Genomic DNA, 25,188 nt, shown 5'->3' on the forward strand with positions numbered 1-25,188 from the left:
GTTCATGGGAACTGGAATTGGAACTTCACAATGTGGCTGAGGTTGAACTTGAGTCTTTCTCCAAGCATCATTCCACATAATTGTCAAACATATTTGTTACTTAGCCTACAAGGCTTCATCTTATAAGACTTCATCCCCACCCAGCCTGACCTTTATCCTTCTACTTTTCTGTCAACTTACTACTAAAGAATGTTGCTGTTGTATCAATTAATAACATCCCTCCCCCCCCCACACACATACACAAAAATATGTCACAACTACTAACAAATTGGCTAGTATTGTCAGTTGGCACAATGTTCACTTTCCTGTTTCCTGTTTTTCCCGAGAAGAGGGACCAGTACCTCCACAGGATCAGACCCTGGTAATTGTTAAGGTTTTCCTCTCTTGGGTTAACTACAGAGATATCCTATGATGTAGGATAATTGGTGTTTCCCTTCTCCAGTGCTTGTGACAGTGGGAGTATACACAGGATAAAAAGTAGGGGTATCCCATTCTAGACAACATGTAAAAAGATGACTTTTCCTAGAAAGTTAACTTTAGGTTAATTCAGGTTTGTAAGATCTTCTATGTTGTGGACAGAGAGCAGGCATGGGAGCCTGAAAAGACTCAAGCCCTGCCCTCTATACTTAGTACGTGACTCCACTAACCTCTCTGCCCCCTTTACCCTACCCTCAGGTAATTCTATAAGCTTAGCAAAGGAGGCTGATGAGGTTTTGACCTTCATCAGGGAGAGAATTTCCACAATGGGTACGCTGTACACCAATAAAATTATAATTCTGGATCAAAAAAAAAATTATGGCTAATAAAACAATGCTTGTTTATTTCTTAAGTTCTGAATAAAATAAATAAAATTCAAAAAAATAAAACAATGCAGAAAAACTTTACCTCATTAAGAGATCTAGCCTTTATATCAATATACACAGGAATATAGCCAGGTGGCTCAGTGAAGAGAGTAGTGGACTTAGAGAGTCAGGAAAACTCCGGTTCAAATTCACACTCAGACACTTATTGGATGTGTGACCCCGCCTCTAATTCTTCACTTGAAAATGAAGATAATAGTACCAACTTCCCATAAGTGTTGTGAAGATCAAATGAGATGATATTTATAAAGTATTTTGCAAACCTTAAAGTTCTATGTTAATACTAGCTATCATTATTACTGAGCAGCTAAGTGGTGCAGTGGATAAGGTGCCTAGAGTCAGGAAGACTCATCTTCCTGAGTTCAAATCCGGCTTTAACCACTTGCTAGCTATGTGGCCCTGGGCAAGTCACTTAACCCTGTTTGCCTCAGTTTCCTCATTTGTAAAATGAGCTGTGGAAGGAAATGGCAAATTATTTCAAAATCTTTACCAAGAAAACCCCAAATGGGATCACAAAGAGTTAGACCCAACTGAACAACAACAATCACTATTACTATTGTTGTTATTTAAATACATCAATATTTCAAGGATCCATGATTTCAGCCTTTTGAGGCTTCCTTCTACCAAAATAAGTCACACTCTCTATGTCCTTACAAATAGTCTTCATGAGTTATTATGGACAAACAAAACAAACAAACAAACATCAACAAACAAACCGAAAAAAAAAAAACCCCATAAGCTGGTATCCAACCTTTTGGGAAGGGGCCTCACAGAACTTAACTGGACTGGTCCTTGGGGAGCAGACTCCAAAAAGCCATTGGCTACAAGGAGCAGTTCTCTATGCCCCCAGTACATCCTCCCCTCCTTGAAATAAATGGAAGAACTCCGCCTGCCTCCCACAGTCAGGTCAGTCAACAGATGGCATTACTCATATGCACATGTTAAATATTTGTACATGCAAACTTGAAAAGCTTCTGGCAACTTCTGTGCTTTTTATCTGAGCCCTTCAAAAAGGAAAAACCACTACAGTAGAAGAGAACAGAAAGTGGATGTCCTGTTGGCAGGCTTCTCCTTTCATTTCAATGTATCTGATTATATGAAGAAACTTAAGAAAATATTCTTCTCTTTGGGTACTTGATATATTTGTCTTAGACTGAAGCAATAATAGTTCATAAAAGACCTGGATTCATTTGATCCTCACAATTTTCTAGCTAAAGAAGCTAACCACAGGTATTAGAGGTAACACACTGTGGCAGAAAGAGCCCTGGATTAGGAATCAGAGGCGTTGGGTTCAAACACTTATTCTGCTACTTATTATTTGTGTGATTTTGGGTCAATCGATAAACATTTATTAAGTGCCTACTGTGTGCCAGGCATTACTACATCATTTTTTAAAAATGTTTTATTTGTGGATTAAAACAAGCATTACTATAGTACAGTATAATAAAAAAGATGATTGCCCTTGAAAATGCAAATCCATTATATATAATGTGATTCTTTTTAAATTATAAAGTTATCATGTAAATTTCTTTTTTTTTTCCTTTTTTCTTCCCTCCCCCAACCCACCCTAGAGATGACTACCATTACACACACACACACACACACACACACACACACAATTATTCTATACATACTTCTATTTATCAGTTCTTTCTCTGGATGCAGATAGTGCATCTTCTTATGTCCTTTCTTCATAGGTCCTCTATAGTTAATTTGGGTATTTATAATAGTCAAAATTATTTATTTCGCTCAAAGTCATTCTTCAAACAATACTGTTGTTACCATATACAAACAATGTTCTCTTGGTTCTGCTAAATTAATTAGTTAATTACTAAATCATCTAACCTCCTTGGGCTTGTGTTCCTCATCTAACATGTATAAAATAAGGGGGTTAGAGTGGACCTGTGAACAAAGTGGAAACTCAGTTAAGACTTGAAGGAAGCAGAGGATTCCAAAATGCAGACTTGAGGAGGGAGAGGATTTTTAAGTATGAAAGAGAGCCTGGGCAGATATGACAAATTGTACTGCAATATTCCTCTAGTACCAGACATAGTCATGGCTTAAAATATAGGAAGAGATCTTTAGCAAAGTGCTAAGCCTCATAGTCCTCCTGCAGAAGCTACAGTGATGATACTTAAAACAAAAACACCGGAAAACCAGGATGGTTATTTTCTCCCCACACCTGAATAAGTCGAGAAGGACTGATACATCACATATTTGATGCTCATAAGAGAATTTGATGCTTACAAAAGAACCTAATGAGAACCTAGGTGGAACAGTGGATACAGAACCAGGCCTAGAGTCAGGAAGACTCATTTTACTGTGATTAAATCTGGCTTCAGACAATTACTAGCTGTGTGATCCTGGGCAAGTGACTTAACCCTGTTTGCACCAGTTCCTCATCTATAAAATAAGCTGGAGAAGGAAATGGTAAAGCACTCCAGGGTCTAAATGGTGAGTTAGACATGACTGTAAAATGACTGAACAACAACAACAACAACAAAAGAGAATTTTGCCCAGAGATCTCTGCTTTCTAGTCTCAAGATGCTAGAAGGATCTAGCCATTTATAACCAGTATATAGTACACAACTTAAGGTCCAGAATTCCCCTGACTGGGGAACCCTGTACCTCCTGTATAACCATGGGATGAGTTTGATACCAAAGAAAGAGGTCAAGGGACTCCAGACTGATTATAGGAATGTATTCAATCATTATGAATACTTATAAATAGGGGCAATCTGGGGTGGCTGCTAGACAATTCAGCGGATTTCTGTAAAGACCCCCCCAAAAAAAATCCCTGTGGTAATCACAGAAATCAGGCAAAGAAAAAAGAAGCCATAGGGTGCTTCACTGAGGATTGGTAGATATTTTGGGTTTTTCCACTTAGTTAATGTTTTGGCTAATATTTCAGTTTATACTTAGCATTGAACCTGGTTCCCAGATATCCAGTCATTTACCCAGTGCTATTGGGTAAATGCCTAGGCACTCAAAGTTGGGTACTGGTCATGTACTGGTCACGGTATCTAAGTTATGATTCAGTGTTTTAATTATGATTTTTTTTAACAGGTCACCATGTCTGAGCTTCCACCTTTCACAGAGTCGAAGTTTATGGCTTTCACTTCTTACTGTCTATTACGGCTTTCACCACTTGGGACTCCACAACAACCTAGAGAACTGAAGGGGACAAACGCCATAATCAAGTTTACTGCCATCTTTCTCTGCAATCTCTGTGTCATGGGAAACCATTAGAAAGCCCAACAATGGAAAGCCATCCCATATCAGATAATTGAGAAACTAAGAAATCTATTAGTTTATAAAACTTGTCAGTGTAGGACCTACAAATGACAATGTACCACACTCAGAATTCACAGGGGAACTAGAAATCACTTAATAAATGTTTTGTCAAATGAGCTGGTATGAACAAGTAAACAGGAAGGTCAAAAAAAATTAGACTAAAAGGATCCTGTTGAGCATCTATCTCTAGAGAGAATTCAAGGGGAAAATGGTCTGAGTCAATATGCTAATGTAGACAAGTCTGAATATCCATCATGGAATGTAGACTGCTACCAAGGCAACCACTTCCTGCCTTGATAGGTGAGACAAGTGAAAACCAGAAATAGACAGTATCATGCCTATTACATCTCCACTGGAGGTCTGAAGAAAATAGGTCTTAGACAGTACCAACTCACCAAGAGCAAAGGACAGCCCTAATAGTCCTCAAGTATCATAGTCCCAGAATTAGGCTGCTGGCTAATGTTTACCAAAACATCTTCCCCACAGAAGGACAGACGATCCAAGAGTGCCAGTAACTCTCACAGTAGTAATACTGAGACTACCTGACTAGTGACTAAGCTAACATGCTGTACCATGGATAATGCATGAGTGAACCACCCAAATAAAACATAAACATTAGCTGTAAAGTACAACACACTGTATCCTATAGAGGACACCAAATAAATGATGTACAGCATATAAGGCTGGCCATAGGCGAATTTACTATATAGGAACATTGTATATCATGAATCATGTACTATATGAAACGCATTTTATGTGATTGTGATATATCATATATGGTAAAATTAGAACTGAGTGTTTGGACATTATGTTAAGGACATTTGCCCGTATTCCCCTTAAGTAACTGGATGAGTGTTTCTGTCCAAAGGAAGATGAATGATAATGAATGGGGCAAGTAAGTAGAAGAGAATGGTGTCAAGGTGCAGAGGGAAAGGAAAAAAAAATTGATGGATTTTCCCCTAATCTTGCCTCAGAGAGATGGCTTTTGGAGAGTAGACAGCTATAAACTTAATTCAACCTGACCTGAGAAATTGGTGAACTGAGTGGCCTAACTGTGAAACCATTGCATAGAAAGAAATTTGAGAGTCATGTGTGGCAGGAAGTTAGAGACATTTAGATTTGAAGTGCTTCACCAAAAATAGTTACTTGGGGTTGTCAGGCCTTCAACATATGTCCAATTACTATTCCTATCTCAAGTTTTACCCATAATTTCACAGGCATGTGATACAGCAATTTGGAAGGAGAAGAAATAAACTTTTTTCGTAACATAATTCACCAAAAGCTGTAAGATCAAATATGAGGAGACCAAGAAAGACCTTGCCTTTTCCAATTCATGGTGATTCCACTTTACTTTTGCGGAGAGTATAATATAAATTGTCTATTGTACAGTGCCAGAGGGAAAAGAACTCAATCGTACAAAAATATTCATAGCAGCACTCTTTGCTGTAACAAAGAACTATAAACAAAGTGGGTGCTATCAGTTGGAGAACAGATGAACAATTTATGTTACATGAGTGTAATTGAATATTATTATGTCAAAAGACAGGTTGACTACCAGGGATTCAGAGAAGATTTGTATGAACTGATGCAGTGAAATGAGCAGAACTAGGAAAACAAATTATACAGTGATTACAATAACATAAAAGAAGACAGCTTTCGAAAGGCTTCAGAACTGACCAACAGAGACCCAAATCTAAAGATAATCATGTCTTTAGAAGACTTACGACAAAGTATGTTCCCTGCCTCTTAGCAGAGAAGTGATGGACTAAAGTGAGGAATGAAATCCACATTTTCAGGAATAGCCAAAATGTTGATTTGTTTTGCCTGATTAGGCTAATCTCTTACTGGTGAAATTGGATATCTATTCAAGGGAACGGTGAGTTGATGCGTTTTGACGCAGACACACACACAAAAAGAAACCATCAACAAACATTTAAAAATATAAAGAAGAAAGCAAAAAGAAGTTCAGACAGGGACACAAATGGGCTAACTTGGTTTGCACCATGTTAACTTTAATACACGTTTCCTAAGAAGACTACATAAGAGATGCTAATATCAATCTTTTTTTATGTTTATATATTGAAATGTTTGTGTTTGCTGATGATTAAGTTCCTAATAAAAAGAACATTTAAAAAGTACTGCAGCACTGGGCTTATACGCTCTTTTCTTATGCATCTTTACCATGAATTACTCAGCAGATTAAGAAACTATAAGCCGTCCTATCGTAACTAACAATTTTAAATTTGACAATTCAAACAGAAACAGTGGTCTCAGAGAGGTGCTCCAAAATGCAATTTACAAAGATCTGCTTATGTCTCTAGTAGACCCTTTCCACTCATGTAATCTTAATCATCTTCGTAAAATGAGTCACTTCATCATAGTGCAATCATTTGGAGACAACTATAAAATTAATCAGTGACCTAATCATAGAGAGCTAAGAAATGGGATATACCAATACTGATAATAATGAAAATGATAACAATAACAATAATAGCATCTATATAGTGCTTTAAGGTTTGTAAAGTGCTTTACAAATATGTATCTCATTTTAGCATCACAACAACTCTGGGAGGAAGGTGCTATTAATACCCCCATTTTACAGATGAGGAAACTGAAGCAGACAGACATTAAGTGACTTGTCCAGAGGGACAAACTAGAATGTGTCTGGGGCAGAATTGAAACTCAGGTCTTCATGACTCCAGGTCCTGTACTCTATCCACTGCACCACTTTCTTGTTTCTGTATAATTTGATATTGTTTTTGTTCAGTTGTTTCAGTCCTGTCTGACTCTCTGGGACCCCATTTTGGCATTTCCTAGGCAAAGAGAGTGTGATTTGTCATTTCCTTGTCCAGCTCATTTGACAGATGAGGAAACTGAGACAAACAGGGTTAAGTGACTTGCCCAGGGCCTTTCTGACTCCAGGGCCAATGCTCTATCCACTGCACCACCTAGCTGCCTTTTTTCTACATAATATCAACATGCTATGCATATTAGTTAATTAAAATAATTGTTTTTTTTAAATAACTCACTAGACCGAATGATAAGCAATTTGGTTTCCATAAGGTACACACAGATGAAAAAGTATAGAAAAAAATACAAAAAAAAATTCACTTCTCATTTTATTTCATTTCTTCTACCTTGCAAAATTAGATTCATACTTGAACCTGTTAATGAGTTTTGTGTTTGAGCCACGAGCTTTAAAGTTACAAACAACTAGAAAGACGCCTCTAACAGATTTTTCCCATGTTCCAACACCATGCAAAAATAACCAGGACAGCTCTGCAAATATCATCTCCCTTTAGTTACCATATTACAAAGGAAAGTTTTCATGTTCTGTGGTAGGAAAATAGTCTTCCTATCATTTTTAAAATTTCTAATTTAATATTTAAGTATACAAGCTGCGCATGAACCTATAAAAGTGATGCAAAAAATGGGACCAAGGAAGCAATAAAGAATTCAAAAATACTAGATTGTAAGCCCTTTGAGGGCAAGGGCTATGTTATGTTTTCACTTGTAGATTGCCAGTGCCTAGATTCTTTCAATAGAATGCAACTGAATACAAGAATGATTTTTAAAGCCATCTGTGGAATGACTGGCATTATGAAGTAAAGAAACAAAACTGATCTCTTTTTTTTAAAGTAAAACATGATGACTACAGAATAAATTATGGCTGCAAATAGAATAAAATTATACTAATCTGGAAGGCTAAACTATAAGCAACCATTTGACAGCCATCTGTCAGAGAAGCTGTAGAAAGGATTCATGTTATCAAGTAGGCACTTTCATTAGATGACCTCCAAAAGTCCCTTCAAAATCTGGGATTCTAGGATTTCAAAGAAATAGGAAAACCCAACCACAGATTTCTTTGAACGTGCAATTTTATTACATCCATTATATGCTAAATTAACAAAATAATGCCAAATAAATGTTCTGTGGGACCTGTTTTAATGAGCATTTAAGAATCTACAAAGCATGCAAAAAGGGTTGCTACTAGGAGGGTTTTGTAAAGAACTTTGAAAACGTTTTGTGTCCTTAAGCAAGCTAAATATTTCGTCATTTTATTGACATTATTTGTTTAACAAATATTATTTTCATGGACAACACAAGCCATATTTAACCTTAGAAATGAGATGGGGGAAATCATATTTAAGATATCTCTTGATCAACACATTCTTAATTTACTTTCTTAACCTTCTTTCACTCATCAATCAACGAGTATTTATCTTGAATCAGGCACTTTGCTAAAAGGTGGAGATACAAAGAGGGCAAAAAAACATTCCCTGCCCCCAAGGAGCTTACATTCTAATGAGGGATACAACATGTCCAAATATAGGTATATACAAGATATCTACCAAGTAGAAACAAATTTAACACTGGAGGGGAAAGTACTAACCACAGCGTGGACCAGGAAAGGCTCCTGAAGAGGGAGATTTAGCTGAGTCTTGAAGAGAACAAGGATTTCAAGAAGTAGAGGTAAAGAAGGAGAGGACATTCCAGGCATCAGTCTGGATAAAGGCATGGAAACGGGAGGTGGAGAGTCATGTGTGAGGAATGGCAAGTAGACAGGTATGTCTGGAATAACAGTGTGTAATGTTGAGAAATGGATTAAGAACCAGTCTCTTTTGCTGGTTCCTCATCTATTTCACATCTATCTTCCCCTAAATGTGGATGTATGCAATGCCCTGTTCTAAGTCCTTTTCTAATCTCCCTATGCTCTTCTAAATTCTTGACCTCACCAGCTGTTATGGAGTTAATTATCATCTCTATGCTGGTGACTCACAGACCTATACATGCAGACCCAGTCTCTCTCCTGAGCTCCAGTTACGTATCTTCAGCTGATTACTGAATATTTCAAACTGGAGGTTCTACAGGCATGTCAAACTCATTGTGTACAAAACTTTTCATCTTTTCCCCGAAGCCCGTCCTCACTTCCAAACATTCCATTTTCTGTCAAGGGAACTAGTATCCTCTTAGGCACTCAGGTTCACAGCCTCAGTGTTATATTCAAATATTCACTCTCCCTCACTCCATAAATACAAATTCATTGTCAAATCTTGTTGTTTATGCTGCTACACTATCTCTTGTATCTGTTCCCTTCTTCTACTTATATGGCCACCACCCAAGTTCAGATTCTAATTACTTCTTGCATGGACTATCGTGGTACCCTCTTCATTCATCTCCCTCACTTATGTCTCTTCCCACTACATAGAAGCATAAAATAGGTGGGCTATTTTATGAGACCTTAGAGATCCCAGCACTAATTCTTACTGTGTAACTCAAGGTTAGTCATAACTTCAATCTCAACATCACCTCAAAGTACTGAGCCTCCTTGATCCATAACTCTAAAATTCCTTTCTGACCCTATTCCTCTTCTCTCCTAAACCTATTATCAGTTCTTATCATAACCTATAGTCACTTGGCCCTTCCAAGTAGTCTCCATGATCCCCAGCAGGGGATCCTTTCAACTTGACATTGTGTTCTTTTCTTCTTCCCCTCACTGCTCTATCGTCATTCATCCCTTTCCAAATCCCAACCCTGGATCAGTACTACCTGCCACTAATAGCCTTTTTCACTTTTGTCTCCTCCTACTCTCAAGCTTCTGGAGAAGTCACACAATCTTGTTGACTAGGTCCTCTATAAATTTATGCTACCCAAACTTAGTTGAGTCCTAACTGCTGCACATAAGCCTTTTATTCTTCCCTGACTATCACAGAAGTCACAGCTTTTATTCTAAACCTCTTCTTAAACCACTTCTTAATACCACTCCTACTAACCTCAGTAGGTTAAGTCTCAGTAGAAGACCTCAACTGAAGATCTTCATTGAAGAAGACTTCAATGAAAAAAAAAAAAAACAAACCCAAACTTATCCCTTGCAAATTCCATTTTCTCCCCATTTCTCAATATCAAACCTCTCCATTTCTACACATGAATGCAGTAGTTGACCCTTCCAGTTCTAAGGCTATGAACTTATGACCTATGTCCCATCCCTTATATATGGATACACCCCAAGATTCTTTCCTGGCCCTTCTTCTCTGTTTTCTCTAAACTCTCTATGGTACCTCATCAGCTACCATACTTTAATCTATCTCTATGCAAATGATGCCTACACACACACATATACACACACACCTATCCCCAGCCCAGTCCTTATCTCCTTCTCAAACTCCAATTCCACATCTCCAACTGCCCATTTGCTTGTCCCATAGGCATCTCAAACTCAACATGACCAAAAGAGATGCCATTACTTTCCCTTTAAATCTACCCTTCTTCTTGGCCTCCCTGTTTAGGGAACTATCATTCTCCTAGTCACCAGGGATGCAGCCCCATCTTCAGTTCTGCACTCATATTCACCCCACCTATACAATTGCCAAGCTTTGTCAATTCTATTTCCATAGCTATGTCTAGTAACTGACCTCTTCTCTGTATTTATTTCTCAACCATCCTAACTCTGACCCTTATTACCTTTGTCCCACACTACTGCAATATAGCCTCCTATGCAGTCTCCCTGAATTTAGATTCTCCTCATTCTAGTCCATTCTCTACTCAACCATCAAAGTGATATTCCTAAAGCACAAGTTTGAACATGTCACTTTCCCTCTCAATAAACTCCAGCAGTTCCTTATTATCTCCATAATCAGATAAAGACTCTTCTGTTCGTCATTTAAAACCCTTCACAGACTTTGCCTTTATAAACTTATGAGACTTTATTCCCCTTCGCACAAACTAGAGTTCAGCCAAAGTAGGTTTCCTGCTATTCCTCACATACAACATTCCATCTCCCATCTCTGTTACTTCCCACAGGCTTCCCCTCATGCCTGGAAATCACTCCTCCCCTTTCTACCTCTCAAAATCCCTACTTTCTCTCAAAACGCAGCTCAAGTTTCACCTTCTATATGTTTGAGGCTTTTCCTGATACATCCAGTTGCCAGTACCTGTATTTATTTTATATATTTCATACTTATTTATTTTTATTTTATGGTTTATTTCTATTTTTCAAATATATTTTATCTAAATATAAAAATTTTATATTTTTATTTTATATATTTTATACTTATTTCATGTATATATTTTCTTTCCCAATAGCATGTAAGTTCCTTGAATGCAGGGGCTATTTCATTTTTGTATTTGTAACCAAACCACCTAGCACACAGTAGGCATTTAATACACGTATTTAATACACACATAATAACGACTGACTAGCTGAGAGAAAAGAATGCTTGGAATAATAGGGAATGTGAGAGAGTCAATGAAAGACTGATTTCTAAAATATCTGTGTAGCCATAAAGACCCACTAAAGATAAGATGACACATTTGTAGACAGCCCAGCAGTGCTCTCATTTTGATAACTTCTAGCATATCACATTTTGTTCAAATAATGACCAAAGAAGGTGGATGGTAGGAGATATTCAAGGTTGACCACTAGTAGGGCAGAAAGGGCACATCAAATAGTTCAGAAATTCAAGGGTGGCAGACTGAGATGTCTGGCAATGAAAATGGCTGGACAAGTGAGAGGCAGGAAAGAGTTGACAGAGTAGAAAAACAGGGAAGAAGAATAATTCTTCTGTGCTGCGACATCTCCTTAACCACAAAATAAGTAGTTATGTACAATGTATTTCTTTCCCACAGACTCTGATGGTATCTGCAGTTTATTTTTAGTTTTATGCAGTGTGGACAGCTGATACTATTACTGAAGGCTTCATTGTCATGGAAATCTCACCTGTACTTCTGAATCAGCATCAACATGCTGCAGCTGAAACCAAGTATCTCTGTTGTGGTACTTCTGGAGGTCTTCCTTCTGTATAGCCACTTTTCCTATAGACACAAGGGAAAAGAAAAGAAATACAACATAAGATCATGAATCTGCCATCTTGGACCAGTTTCATTAAGAAAACATTTCATCAATTCATCATCCATGATTATTTATTCTAAATAGAGACACCAATTAAATTACTTGTCTCATCATCTTCATTTTCCCATGACCTGGTTTTTCCAAAACTCCAGTGACATTTAGGTTTCAAAAACTTTACAATGTAACATTTTCAAGGTACAAGCTCTTCCCATTTTCTTCACAAATCCTAGTACTTTAATTAATGACCTTGCTGGCTGACCAATCTTCCCAATAGAAGATTCCTATGGAGTGAAAAATATTATTATAATGTCTTAAATTTAAGAAATTCTGCACATCTCCACATGGTGCTCAAACATTATTCTTTCACTTATCCCGAACATATCCCCAGGGAGAGAAGAGATAGGTATTATTATCCTCCTTATCTTACTGATGGGGTTGGGGGAAACTGGGGGAGAACTGCAATAACAAGGAAGCACAAAGCAGTAACTCAAACTTGTGTATGAACTTCATCAGCTTAACTCATGAATTGGCACCTAAAGTTGAGAATGAGGCAATAACAAATGATTTGCTTCCCACATAGAGTGGTAAAGCATATGTGTTCCATGTGCCAGCTTTCATTATTTTCAGGGCAATTATCTGCATTTTAAAAATAAAACCAAGTTATACAGAACTTTTAGGGCTGGAGAAAGACACAGTTTCCCCTAAAATGGTTCCCTCTTCTCACAATTTATTTGGTCATCATAGAACCTAGAGGTAGGCTGCCACATTTGGAAGGAGGGAAAGGGCAGTTTGGCATAGTGGACAAGACACTGGATTCAGAGCAAGTAGTCCTGGTCTTGAGTCTTAGCTCCTGCAAAAATTATGTAACTCAACAAGTCACTTCATCTCTGAATTTTCTTTGTCTGTAAAGTGGGGCTGATACCACATATACTACCTATCTCACAAAGTGGTTGTGAGGAAAGCATTTTACAAACCATAACGTGCATAGAACATGTGAGTATAGTGGATAACATGCTGCACTCCAGCTGTCACCTCTGGCACTTATGTGACTGTGGGCAAGTTACTTTACTGCTCTAAGACTCAGGTTCTTTATAAATAAAGGGAGGTTGGACTCAATAATCTTGAAGGACTAGCAGCTGGATAGCTTGGTAGATAGAGCACTGGACTTGGAGTCAGGAGGACCTTAGTTCAAATCATATACTAAGTGTGAGATGCTGGGCAGACCTCTCCTGATCTCAGTTTTCTTATCTGTAAAATGGGGATAAAAATAGCACCTACCTCACAGGCGAAGATAAAATGAAATAACATATGTTAAATACTTTGTAAATTTCAAAGAACTATATAAATGCCAGTTAGTAGCAATAGTATTAATGATTGTGGTGGTGGTGGTGGTGGTGGTGGTGGCGGCAGTAGTAGTAGAAGAAGTAGTGGTGGTAGTAGTTGCAGTAGTAATAGTGGTAATGGTGGTGGTGGTGGTAGCAGTAGTAGTAGTAGTAGTAGTAATTGTGGTGAGGGTGGTGGTGGTGGTGGTAGTAGTAGTAGTAGTAATTGTGGTGAGGGTGGTGGTGGTGGTAGTAGTAGTAGTAGTAGTAGTAGTAGTAGTAGTAGTAGTAGTAGTAGCAGCAGCAGCAGCAGCAATAGCTCTAAATCTATGATCCTATGAACTCCATTGAGGAGCCAAATTATTTCCCCAGTCAATCCATTCCCCTTCTCTAACAAACCAATTCTGTCTGCTTCTAGTAATACAGGTTAGCTAGAATGCCCAAGAGAATTGGGCGTCTTCTTCTGAGAGACAAATAGAGATGTAGAGGAACGTGCCTGGCATTTGAGATGTCTGCCTCACACCTCTCTACCTATTTGAAACAGTCTACACTTCAACGTTCAACTGAAGCAAAGTGCCAGCTCCTCCATGAAGTTCTTCATGACTACCCTCAGTTCAGAATGATCTTTCCCTTTTTATAAATTCTCTAGCAAAGTGCTTTTCCTTACCAATCATTTGGAATTTATTTTTGCTTTTTCCTTCCTCATATCTTGTTTCTCCAACTAAACTCACATCATAATTCTTTGGGGGCAGAGGTTATGTCTTAAATATCTTTGTTGTTCCCATAGCACCAAGCACATAGCTACTGTTCAATATATGTTTATTGATCAGTATAGTGCCTGGTACATAGTAGGTACTGAAGAAATACATACAGACTGACTGATTGGCCAATGTGGATTACCCTCCTTAATATCAGGTCAAGCAGCTTGCTCTTGCCTATGCAGAACTTCTCGAAAGGTAACAAACAGCACAAGTTTTGGGATTGACAGATTAGCGTGTAGATGTCAGCTGGTCCTTAAGAAATAAGACTGGCAACTTCCTGGAAACCAGAAGCTCCCCATAACAAACAGCTCATGCCATGAAGATGCTCAATTCACCAATCGTAGGAATGAAGCCAACAGAAATGACAACTTTGCTAGTCTGGTCCTTATGATACTATATACTATACTAATGAAGCCAAGCCAGGGTTCAGTATTCAAAAAGCTAGGTTAGCTTCTTATTTATTCTAACATCTTACAAACATCTGCTATTAAGTGGGGAGAGATATGGGTTGCAATCTCACTTCTGTGGAACATGAGTAAGTCACTTAGTCTCTTTAGCCTCAATTTACAAATGATATCAAAATGTACACTCTCTTTAACATATATCAACAACAAGGTTATAACCAAATATCTGCTATAAGTAGTAGAAAAGAGCATTTGATTTAGAGAGACATTGGTGGCACAGTGGATAAAGGGTTGGACCTGGAGTCAGAAAGACTTGAGTTCAAATCCAGCCTCAGATACTTATTAGCTGTCTGACCCTGGGCAAGTCACTTAATTCTATTTGCCTCCATTCCTCAAATGAGCTGGAGAAGGAAATGGCAAACCACTCCAGTATCTTCGCCAAGAGAACCCCAAATGGGGTCATGAAGAGTCGGACACAACTGAAAATAACTGAACAATAACTCTGTTTGGAGCCGTGCAGCCCCAGTTGGAAATTATTCCCCTTACTCCAAGTATAGCACCCTATCCCGGCACACAAATGTGCCCACGCACATGTGCACAGGCATGCATACACAGAGCCAGTTACACACAAGCTGGTGGAGAATACACTAAAAGACTAACCTAAATAGTATCAATTACTATAGTATTATCAACTTTTATTACTTGTTCCTGGAATATCAGTCTATCTTCTATTGCAGGGGATCTTAAACGTTTTTGTGTCAAGGACCCCCTTGGTAGTCTGGCAAAACCTAAAGATATCTTTTCAGAATAATGCTTTTAAATGCATAAAATAAAATATATATAAATGCATAAAATAAAATATATTTTAAAATATAAAATATAAAAATAAAATGCATAAAATAAAATTTAAAAATACAATAAAATATATAATAAAGGGAGCCAATTACATTGAAATGCCATTATCAAAATACTAAAAAAAACAACAAGATTACAGACCTCAGGCTAAGAATCCCTTAATCTGCCACCTCAGCTTGTTACCTGAACCTATGTTACCTGAATCAATGGAAGGGAGATGCAGGAAGAGAATATATCTTACAACCTCCAGTCTTCCTATATCCCTTGTCACTTGTTTCCCAAGCTGTCAATCAAGCCAGCCAACCACAGGAAGCAATCAGTATAACCCTTACTAGTTGGCTTATTTCAGATCGAGAGCTCAGGCAGTTTTGAGACATAGGATACATCTTCATAGTTGAAAGTTGAAAATCAACTTGTTAAAATGACAGCTTTTAGAGATGAGGAAACTGAGGCCCAGAGGGATAGTAATGTACCCCCAGTCATGCAGTTGTACTGACTTTAAATTCAGTGTTCTTTTCGCTGTACTACCTATATACAACAAATATTGGTAATGTTGGTAGAAAAAGGAAGGAATGATTGCTTTCCCTTATATTTTGTGTACCCCAAATAACTATTTCCAGTGCTCAACTAGTACTAATTTCTTCCAAACAGCCCTGGTCAGAAATGCCATCTTAGTAAAAGCAAGGGGAGCATTTGAGTACAATTAACTGGGAGAGATTTGAGACCACTTAATTTTCCTACCTTTCAGATACCCACCAAGACCTCAATTTTAGGTCAGACATCTGCAGGTAAATGCATGCTTTTCTCACTGGGTAATTTTCCCACCAGCAGAACATGGTCTCATGTAATTTCCTTTGCCTCCAAACAATAGCTGCATAATTCACTGTCATATCTCCAGCAAATTATATGCCACAAGTGCATCTGTATTTTGTTTTTGCAAAAGGGACATAGCTCACTCAGCGCTGAGATAGTTAGCACTATTAATTATTTTCACTTAATTGGCTTACACAATGAGTATTTCATTGTCCACATCAGAATTCATTTCTGTAACAATGACCTCTACTCATTGACTAGAGTAATCTATCAAATGACATACATAGAAGAGAAAACAGCACACTGAAGCTACATAAAGTAGGTACTTTATGTAGCTTTAGTGTGCTTTGTGGAAGGAAGGAAGGAAGGAAGGAAGGAAGGAAGGAAGGAAGGAAGGAAGGAAGGAAGGAAGGAAGGAAGGAAGGAAGGGAGGGAGGGAGGGAGGGAGGGAGGAGGAAGGAAGGAAAGGATGAAGAGAGAAAGAAAGGGGTGAGAGAGAAGGGAAAGGCAAAGGAAGGGAAGGGAAGAGAAGGGAAGGGAAGGGGAAAGAAACTTAGCAAAGGGAAGGATAGGAAGGGAAGGCTAGGGAAGGGATGGAAAAGAAATACACAGATAGGCATAATGTGCACAGTAGCAGGAAGTGTTAAAAATGGAATACTACTTTGACTCAATTTCTTAACTGCATAGAAACTTAAAGAGAAACACAATTTCATGGTCCTTGGGTTTTTTCTGGCCTAGCAATCATGCAATTACAAGTGCTTAATGACACACTTTAAGATCCAGCCTCATAATTCTTTCCTCCACCCTCTGCCATGGGCAGAGGACAAGTTGTTCTGTCACGTGGTTCTCTCTTCATTCCTCAGCTCGTCTACCATCCTTAGGTTTTTCCTACCTTTGGCTCATTATTTTTTTTTTATCACTTTTTCCCGTTGGCCTTAAAGCCCATAACCATTTCTTAGCATCCCTCTATGCCCTGTTCCCTTTCAGCACTTGAAATAGCCCCTGGACATGTGCCTTGTTTTTAGCCCTTGGACAACTTTGCCTTTTCATCCATTGACAATATGGTAAAGTCCTGCTGCAACACAGCCACATCAATCAACAACTAGCACTTCATGAAACATCCCTAGATCATTGGGCAATGCTGTTCCTGTCCAGTAAGACAGGAAAAGAAATCTTCATACTCATCAGTGATCATCATGGTGATAGCCTCCCTGCCCTTGTAATTTTTTAATTTGAGCTATTCAACTGCAGATGAAGTTGCTTCTCATGTTCATTACCTGAAAACTGAAAATGGAACGGGGAGGACACAAATCTTTGATTTGTGTGTGAATCCTGTAATTTACAGATCATTAGTGTCCTTTAAATGCTGTTCTGAGACAGAATATGAATGGCCCTTTAGCAAGGCTGGGGGATCAATTTTAATATTCTATGACATGACACATCTTCCGAGATGCTTTTAAAATCTGGTCCCAGCTCGGTTCCTAACCAGCTGGGTGGCTTTGTTAATTAGCCACTTTGAGTCTCAGTGACCTGCTCTGTAAAACAAGAGGGCCAGGAGTTCTAAAATTACATAATTATGACATGCAACCAGAGCATTGAAGAAAAAAAAATAGCATTCCTGCATGGACAATTGTTCACCTTTCATCCTGAACACTTTCTGAGCTAGACCTTCAGGGAGAAATCAATCAATCAATCAACAAACTTTTTTAAGCACCTATCTTATGCCAGACACTGTGATAAGCCCTAGGGATGCAAAAAGCGGCAAAAGACAGTCCCTGCCCTTACTTTCAAACTAAATTCTAAAATTCAAAAAGCATTACCATCATATAATGAATAAGCTATGATTTCACCAGTCATCTTTAAAAAAAAATACTAGATATGAAATGATTAATAAATATCCTTTCTGATCACCCAAGGCAGTGCAAGCTCAGTAACGGCAGCATCCACAAGTAAATCAAATTGACTTTTATAAGCAGGGCTATATATCATAATATTGTGTGATTAAAACCGGGTTGAAAAAATTCATTTCTGACTTCTCTTTCTTCAGGGTTCCCACTCAAATATCCTCATTTACCTCCCAATTCTTTTATGATCCAAGAGTCCACTTACCTGCAATTCAGTTACAAAACACTTTAAATCTATCATGTGATCACAGATTTAGAGTAGAAATAGACCTCAGAGAACAACATCTAGTACAACTCATTCAAACAGATTAAGTAACTCACCCAAAGTCACACTGATAATAAGCATCAGAGCTTAGAAGTTAGAAGGTCATGAATTTAGTGCAAAAAAGACCTCATCAGCTGTCTGGACCAACTTATTTTATAAATGTGGGTGACAGAATCTCACAGAAGTTAAATTACTTGATCAAGGTGACACAAGTAGTAAATATCAAAGGTGAAATTGAACTCAGATCCTCCAGAATCACTGCTCTTTTCACTATACTAATACTGTCCCCCTGTGTCATCTCAAAAAGGCAAATGTAATGAGATTTACACAGAACTATATTTTTTCTTACACAAAGAACGATTTTTTAAAAATACTGCCTTGGTGAAGAGAGGAATGGGGGGTTATGTGCATAGCTTTCCTGGGGTATATGGTATGATGGGCAATTATTAATGCAGTCACAGCTTCAAAAAAGGGATTGCCTAATTATGCCTTAGTTGTGTATAACCTTAGAACATAAAATCTTAGAGCATATATTTCTTGCAAAGCAAGATGAAAAGATGTTGAGGGTATTCAGGATTATCCTACTAGAATAGGTAGAGTGACAAAAATAAATGGGATATAAACCAGGGGAATAATTTCTTCATATTGTAAATGACTGCTTCCAAGTATTTCCCCCATTCCTCTCCTCACCAAACTTGAAGATTTCATAATTTAGTTTTATGGTAAATGAGAAAGGGGCACATTAAGGCAAAAAGAATGCTCTATTTCAAATTTGGCACAATTTGGCACTTAACCTACTGAAAAAAAACATCACCAAATAAACAGTTTAACTAAAAGAAAACACATTTTCAAGGGTCACCCCACTTTCGGGTAATATAAACCCGGCCTAAGGATATTCAGAGCTTTATTGCCTGCAGTAAACCCCACAAGGAGTCAGGATAAATGGTTCCATTCCTCTTTGATGCCTCACCAGCGAAAGGGTTCCCTCCACAGCCCTTCCAGATCTCTACATCTTGCCAGGCCTTTCTGTAAATCCTCCAGGGGAGATCTAATGAAAGGTCTTCCTCTGGTTCTTTTCATAGTCAAAGGAGAGCAGCACAACATTAGGTTGTCCAACCATCTGTCATATCTCACTTTTTATACACAGATGACCCACCTCTTTTTCTTTCAACTAATCAATCAGCATTTATTAAGCACCCACTGTATGCCAGGCTCCAAACTAGATTCTCTCTATATAAATAAATACACGTAAAATAAATACAAGTTAAATCATGTGGAAGAGTGGGGGAGGTACCAACAGTTGAGGGGTCAGGAAAGACTTCCTGTTAAAGGTGTCACATAAGCAAAGTTTTGAAGGAAACAAGGTGTTGTATAGGGGTGGGGAGTGGTGTACAAATTCATGAAGAAGGGAGATGGTATGCTGTGTACAGGAAACAATAAGAACGTAGTTTGGCTGGACTGCAGAGTACAGACAGAAGAGTACTATACATTTACTAAAGTGGAAAAGATAGTTTGGGACCAGGCTGTAAACAGCTTTAAAAGCTAAACAGAAGAGTTTATATTCACTACCAGAAGCAAGAGGAAGACATTGGAGTTTCCTGTGTAAGAAAGTGACACAGACCCAGACTCTAGGAAAATTACTCTGACAGTTATGTAGAGGATGGACCAGAGAGAGGAGAGACTTGAGGAAGGGAAATCAGCTATGAGGCTACTGCAATAGTCCTGGAGACAGGTTAGAATGTTCTAGGTATATGTGTATTTAATAATGTCTTTTATGCCACTTTGTTGTTATCATTCATTATATGCTGTAGGTATTTTTTAAAAACTAATTAATTAATTAAATTTTAGTTTTCAACATTCACTTTTATAAGATTTTGAGTTCTAAATTTTTCCTCTTTCCCAAGGTGGAATGCAATTTGATATAGGCTATCCATGTACAATCATATTAAATATATTTCCACATTAGTCATATTGTGAAAGAAGAATCAGAGTAAAAGGGGAAAAATATGAAAAAAAGAGAGAGAGAGAAAATAGTATGCTTTGATGTGCATACAGAATCCATAGTTCTTCCTCTGGATGTGCATTATGCTGTAGGTATTTCCACAGGGACCTCTTCGTTGCCTTTTAGATCTCTTGCAATTTCGCTTCTTCTAAGACAGTGACATTCCACGAATCAAAGCCATAAGACATTGCAGGGAGAATGCTGAGTATTATAAAGATGGGTTTTTGCAGTAGCTAACAGCTTGACATCATTATAAGTACTGTGTAATTTCCCTCAACTACGATCCAGCCCAATCTTCTCCATCAGTTCCAAGTGTATTGCAGTACTAGGTAGGTAGATTAGATAGAAAGACTGAGATGTAGATAGAGAAAGAGGGAGATATCTACCAGTAGATAGATTTAGAAAACTCACACAGATGGACTAACTCACTAAGCTGCTCTAGTAACTGCATACTGTAATCCGGGCAACATCTACTCATCTATTCTGTTTTTCCATAGCAGATTCTACAAACCAACTCATGAAACAAACAGGTCCCTAATCACTCATTTCAAGGCATTATGGCAGATCTACTTTTACCACACTCTGTTCTCAAGCTACTTCCTAACCTCTCACATACTTGTAGGATCTTTCGCTCAGTACCCTTGTTCATTCATTCTATTTTCACCTCCAAACCTTCCCCTAAATCTGGAACATACTCTCTACCTCAACATTACTAAGTCAGAAGTCTGCCTTCCTTCCTTCCTTGAAGCACCTGCCCAAAATGAAACTCCTCATTGGAGTTTTCCCTAACTAGAAAAGAGGCTGCAAATTGTCCATTGGACCTCTCCTGTATAGATACCCTGATAGAATGTAAGCCCCATGAGGGGAAGGACTGTTTCACTTTTGTATTTGTATACCCAGCACAGGTTTCCTATGGTTAGCAGGCATTTAATAAATGCTTGTTGATTGATTGACCCATAGTAAAAGATTGTTAGTCATCTAGTCCAACTACCTCACATTCTGGATGAGAAACTAAGGCCCAGAGAGCAGAATAGATTTGTCCAAGGTCACACAGTAAGCAAAGTCAGTATTCAAACACAGATCTTCTCATCGCAAACCTCTTAGCACTAGACTATGACTGAATTTCTATATGACCATATTTCTGTAATCAATCAATCAATCAACATTTATTAAGCATCAACTATGTGCTAAGCATCATGCTAAATAGCTGATGATAAAAAAGAGGCAAAAGACAGTCCCTACCCTCAAAGAGCTTACAATCAACCGGGGCAGACAACATGCAAACAAACGTATACAAAGCAATCTGTATACAGGATAAATAGGAAATGGTGAACAAAGGGAAGACCCTGAAATTAAGAGGGGTTAGAAAAGGCTTCCAGTGGAAGGTGGAATTTTAGTTGGGGCTTAAAGGAAGTCAGAGGTCAGTAGTTGGAGAAAGAGCATTCCAGGTATGGGAAGCAGCCAGAGAAAATGCCCAGAGCCTGGAGATGAAGTGTCTGTAGCAACATGGGTTTGGGCCAGAAGAGCTCCAAAGTCCCATCTGGTTCTAGAAGTCATAGATTCAGTCAAATTGTAAGTACTTCAAGGATGGTGTTTAATACAGAGCGAAGTACAAAAGGACATTCAGCAAGGTACTTAGTCAATATTTTTTGATTGATCCTATTCCTCACCAATGCCAAGAAAACCCTAGAAGAAGACTTATTATTAAAGACCTTGCAATCATTTTTTTTTAAGAGAGGCAATTAGGGTTAAGTGACTTGCCCAGAGTCACATAGCTAGGAAGTATTATGTGTCTAAGGGTGAATTTGAACTCAGGTCTTCCTGACTCCAGGGCTGGTGCTCTACCCACTGCACCACCTAGCTGCCCCTGCCATCAACTTTGGGACACCAGAATTGGACTTGGTGTGGCTTATACAGGATTATACATAAATCCCAGCAGCAAAGAGCTCCTGGACACTTTGTTTTTGTTACAGGTTTGACATGAAATCTCCAGAAAAACATGTCTAGAAATATAGCCCTTGGACTAGAATGATGGACATGTCTAGAATGAAAACTGGGTATGTCTAAAGGAAGTGTGTTCATCAGTCTAAAGTAAAGATAGACTGTTTTCTACAGCCTACACAAGTAGGGACTTGGTTATCTTTGCATCACAAGTAAACATGTATTTTAGGCCATGCTGAACTGCTTCAAATCAGGTAAATATTTCAGACTTGGATTGCTTCACCCCAACTTCATACAAGCAGTAAAACATTCACCAACAGTCATGGGGAGAGAAAGAAGGGGTTGGAGGAAGTAAAGGGGATACAGAGAAAGAGGGGCAGATAGTGGAGAAAGAGAGAAAGGGAGGAGAATAAGAAAGAGAGGACAGTAACCAGATACCTCAGCCAGCATGTATTTCTTCCCTCTTCTTAAAACATGAAACCATCCAGTATTCTGAGGCAGGCAATGAATATGACAGTGAAAGACCTTCACTTGTCTGAGATGAAAAACAAGCAAAGGGAGAAACTGGGCTAAAATTTCCCCTTCTGCCTGGGTGGGGATGGGTGTCAAAGAGATGTTAAGTAAATACATTCTTTTTAAGCATTCCTATGTCTGTTTGACAGCGTGGGATCAAATAATAACCTCATTCCATCCCAATAAGAACTTTTTCACCTACATGTAAAATAACCTTAAGAAGCACTCTGAAGTTCTTAATATGTGAATAACATAAAACTAGCTAACGCTGCAGTGTTTTTTCAACTAAGCCACCCTACACAGAAAAAAGTAGGTTCCAGAAAGTATACTATACCCTACTGGATAGAGGTTTCCCCATGACCACACACACACACACACACACACACTCACTCACTCACTCCCCATGTATTTCCTCCCTTAAGCCCAAGATTTAACTGTTTCTATAGTCTCATTTATGACACTACAATTTGCTATAAAAGGGCGGGGAGGGGGACAAGAGGGGAGACTTTCATGAGGCACAGAGGTTGACGACTCAACATGAAGGAAATGAACCACATGCGTGTACTACTAAAGAACTTCTCATTTGAACCAAAAGCTAAAGAAAAAAAAAAAGAAAAATTGGGCAGAGAAAGTAAGATAAGGAACTGATGAGAAAACATTAATTCCAGTGGCATAATTATATGAGCTCCCACTTCTCTTAAAGATTTAAGGGGAAAACAATATATAAATTCTCAATTAGCAGGTGTAAAATAGGCTGCAGATGGTAAGGAGAGAAAAGAACTACAAGGGAAACATCTCTGTGGCTTTCTCCAGCTCTATATCTACCAAAAGATATGGAAAGTCCCCATATCCAACCCTCCTATCTTATCTAAGAAACAGGGAATCTGGCGACTGAATTAGTGATTCGTGGGGAATGAATATAATTTAAGCAATCACCTCCCTATTTCTTATTCAGCTCTTACTAGCTGTGTGGCGTTCAATAGGTCATTTTATCTAGCTGACTCCATGGTTCCTCAGCTGTAAAATGGGCCATAAGCCTGTAGAACCCACCTTACAGGGTTTTTGTAAGGACCAAGTGAATTATAGTACATTAAGTGCTACAAATCTTAAAGTACTATGGAAAAGTTTGCTGTTATTATTATTCCCTAAAAAATGGTGATAAAATAACACCATCTACCTAACAGGGTTGTTTTTTAAAGTTCACAATAAAAAAGAAAAATTAACTTAAAAATCAACAACAAAAAGAAAGGAGCATTAAATTTATTTATTTGGCCTTAAAAAGCAGAAATAGCATCAGCGGGTGGAATGTATGGATAGACAAATGTCATTTCAATATAAGGGAAAATTTCTTAATAATTGGAGCAGAGAGGGTTATATTGGTTGGGTTTTTTGTTTGTTTTTTTAAGTGAGGCAATTGAGGGTAAGTGACTTGCCCAGGGTCAACACAGCTAGTAAGCGTTAGAGGCCACATATGAACTCAGCTCCTCCTGACTTCAGGGCTGCTGCTCTATTCACTGCACCACCTAGCTAGCCCTGGAGAGGGTTATTTTGGTTTTTGGGTTTTTTTGCTTTTTTGGGGGGGGGTAATTGGGGTTAAGTGACTTGCCCAGGGTCACACAGCTGGTAAGTGTCAAGTGTTTGGTCCGAGGCCGGATTTGGACTCAGGTCCTCCTTACTTCAGGGCTGGTGCTCTATTCACTGCACCACCCAGCTGTCCCTGCAGAAGGTTATTTTGAAGAAAATGTTTTGTAAATGATAAAGTATGGAAATATGAACTTTTACAATTATTATTAAACTAGAGATTACCTAGTTTTAGGAATGCTTTCACACCCATGAGCCACCCACAAAGAAAGGGGAACCAGTAACCCCACAAAAGGCATCAGCCAAAATATTTCATTAAAACATGAAATATTTTGACTGTTTTTTTTAAATCTAATCATCTTCACATGTAAGAGATATAACTGTGAGTCAGAGCAAAAAGCAAATTAGTCAGAGAAGGGAAATGGAATGAGACAAGGGAAAAAAATGACTGAGAGGCTTCTTGCAACAGGAAATGATTTCCATGTAACAAGCAACGGAAATATGAGAAGTACAATTATTCTATCCATATACAATTAAATAGCACACAACCTCTCCCACTAAGCAGATAGTTACTTGGCTAAGATTGTAACATCGAGTCACTCGGAGGCAAGTAAATGGAAAAGGCATGAGACTAGTCTCTCTCTTTGACCTCCGTCATAAAAAGACTATCTGGCCTTAAAGCAAAGCACTTTCATCTCCCTCCCTTCCTTCCTTCCTTGTTTGCTTCCTTCCTTCCTTCATTCCTTCCTTCATTTCATTCTTTCTTCCTTTCTTTCTTGTGTTCTACGACAATGGCAATGTCTAGGACCACTCACTGCCATTCA

The 25,188-nt window shown here is 38.3% G+C and overlaps 1 protein-coding gene across 2 annotated transcripts in view; it reads right to left on the reverse strand.

The window, feature by feature from the left end:
• The window catches only part of LOC114046205 (ras GTPase-activating protein 3), a 287,044-nt gene that overhangs the window by 112,700 nt on the left and 149,156 nt on the right, over nt 1-25,188 (reverse strand). For both annotated transcript variants that reach the window (XM_027866456.1, XM_027866457.1), the window contains exon 4: nt 11,872-11,966. In XM_027866456.1, coding sequence (XP_027722257.1) covers nt 11,872-11,966 — 95 coding nt within the window. The remainder of the gene's footprint in view (nt 1-11,871; nt 11,967-25,188) is intronic.

Source organism: Vombatus ursinus, unplaced genomic scaffold (genome assembly GCF_900497805.2).
Source record: "Vombatus ursinus unplaced genomic scaffold, bare-nosed wombat genome assembly UNPS02014781.1, whole genome shotgun sequence".
Lineage (NCBI taxonomy): Eukaryota > Metazoa > Chordata > Mammalia > Diprotodontia > Vombatidae > Vombatus > Vombatus ursinus.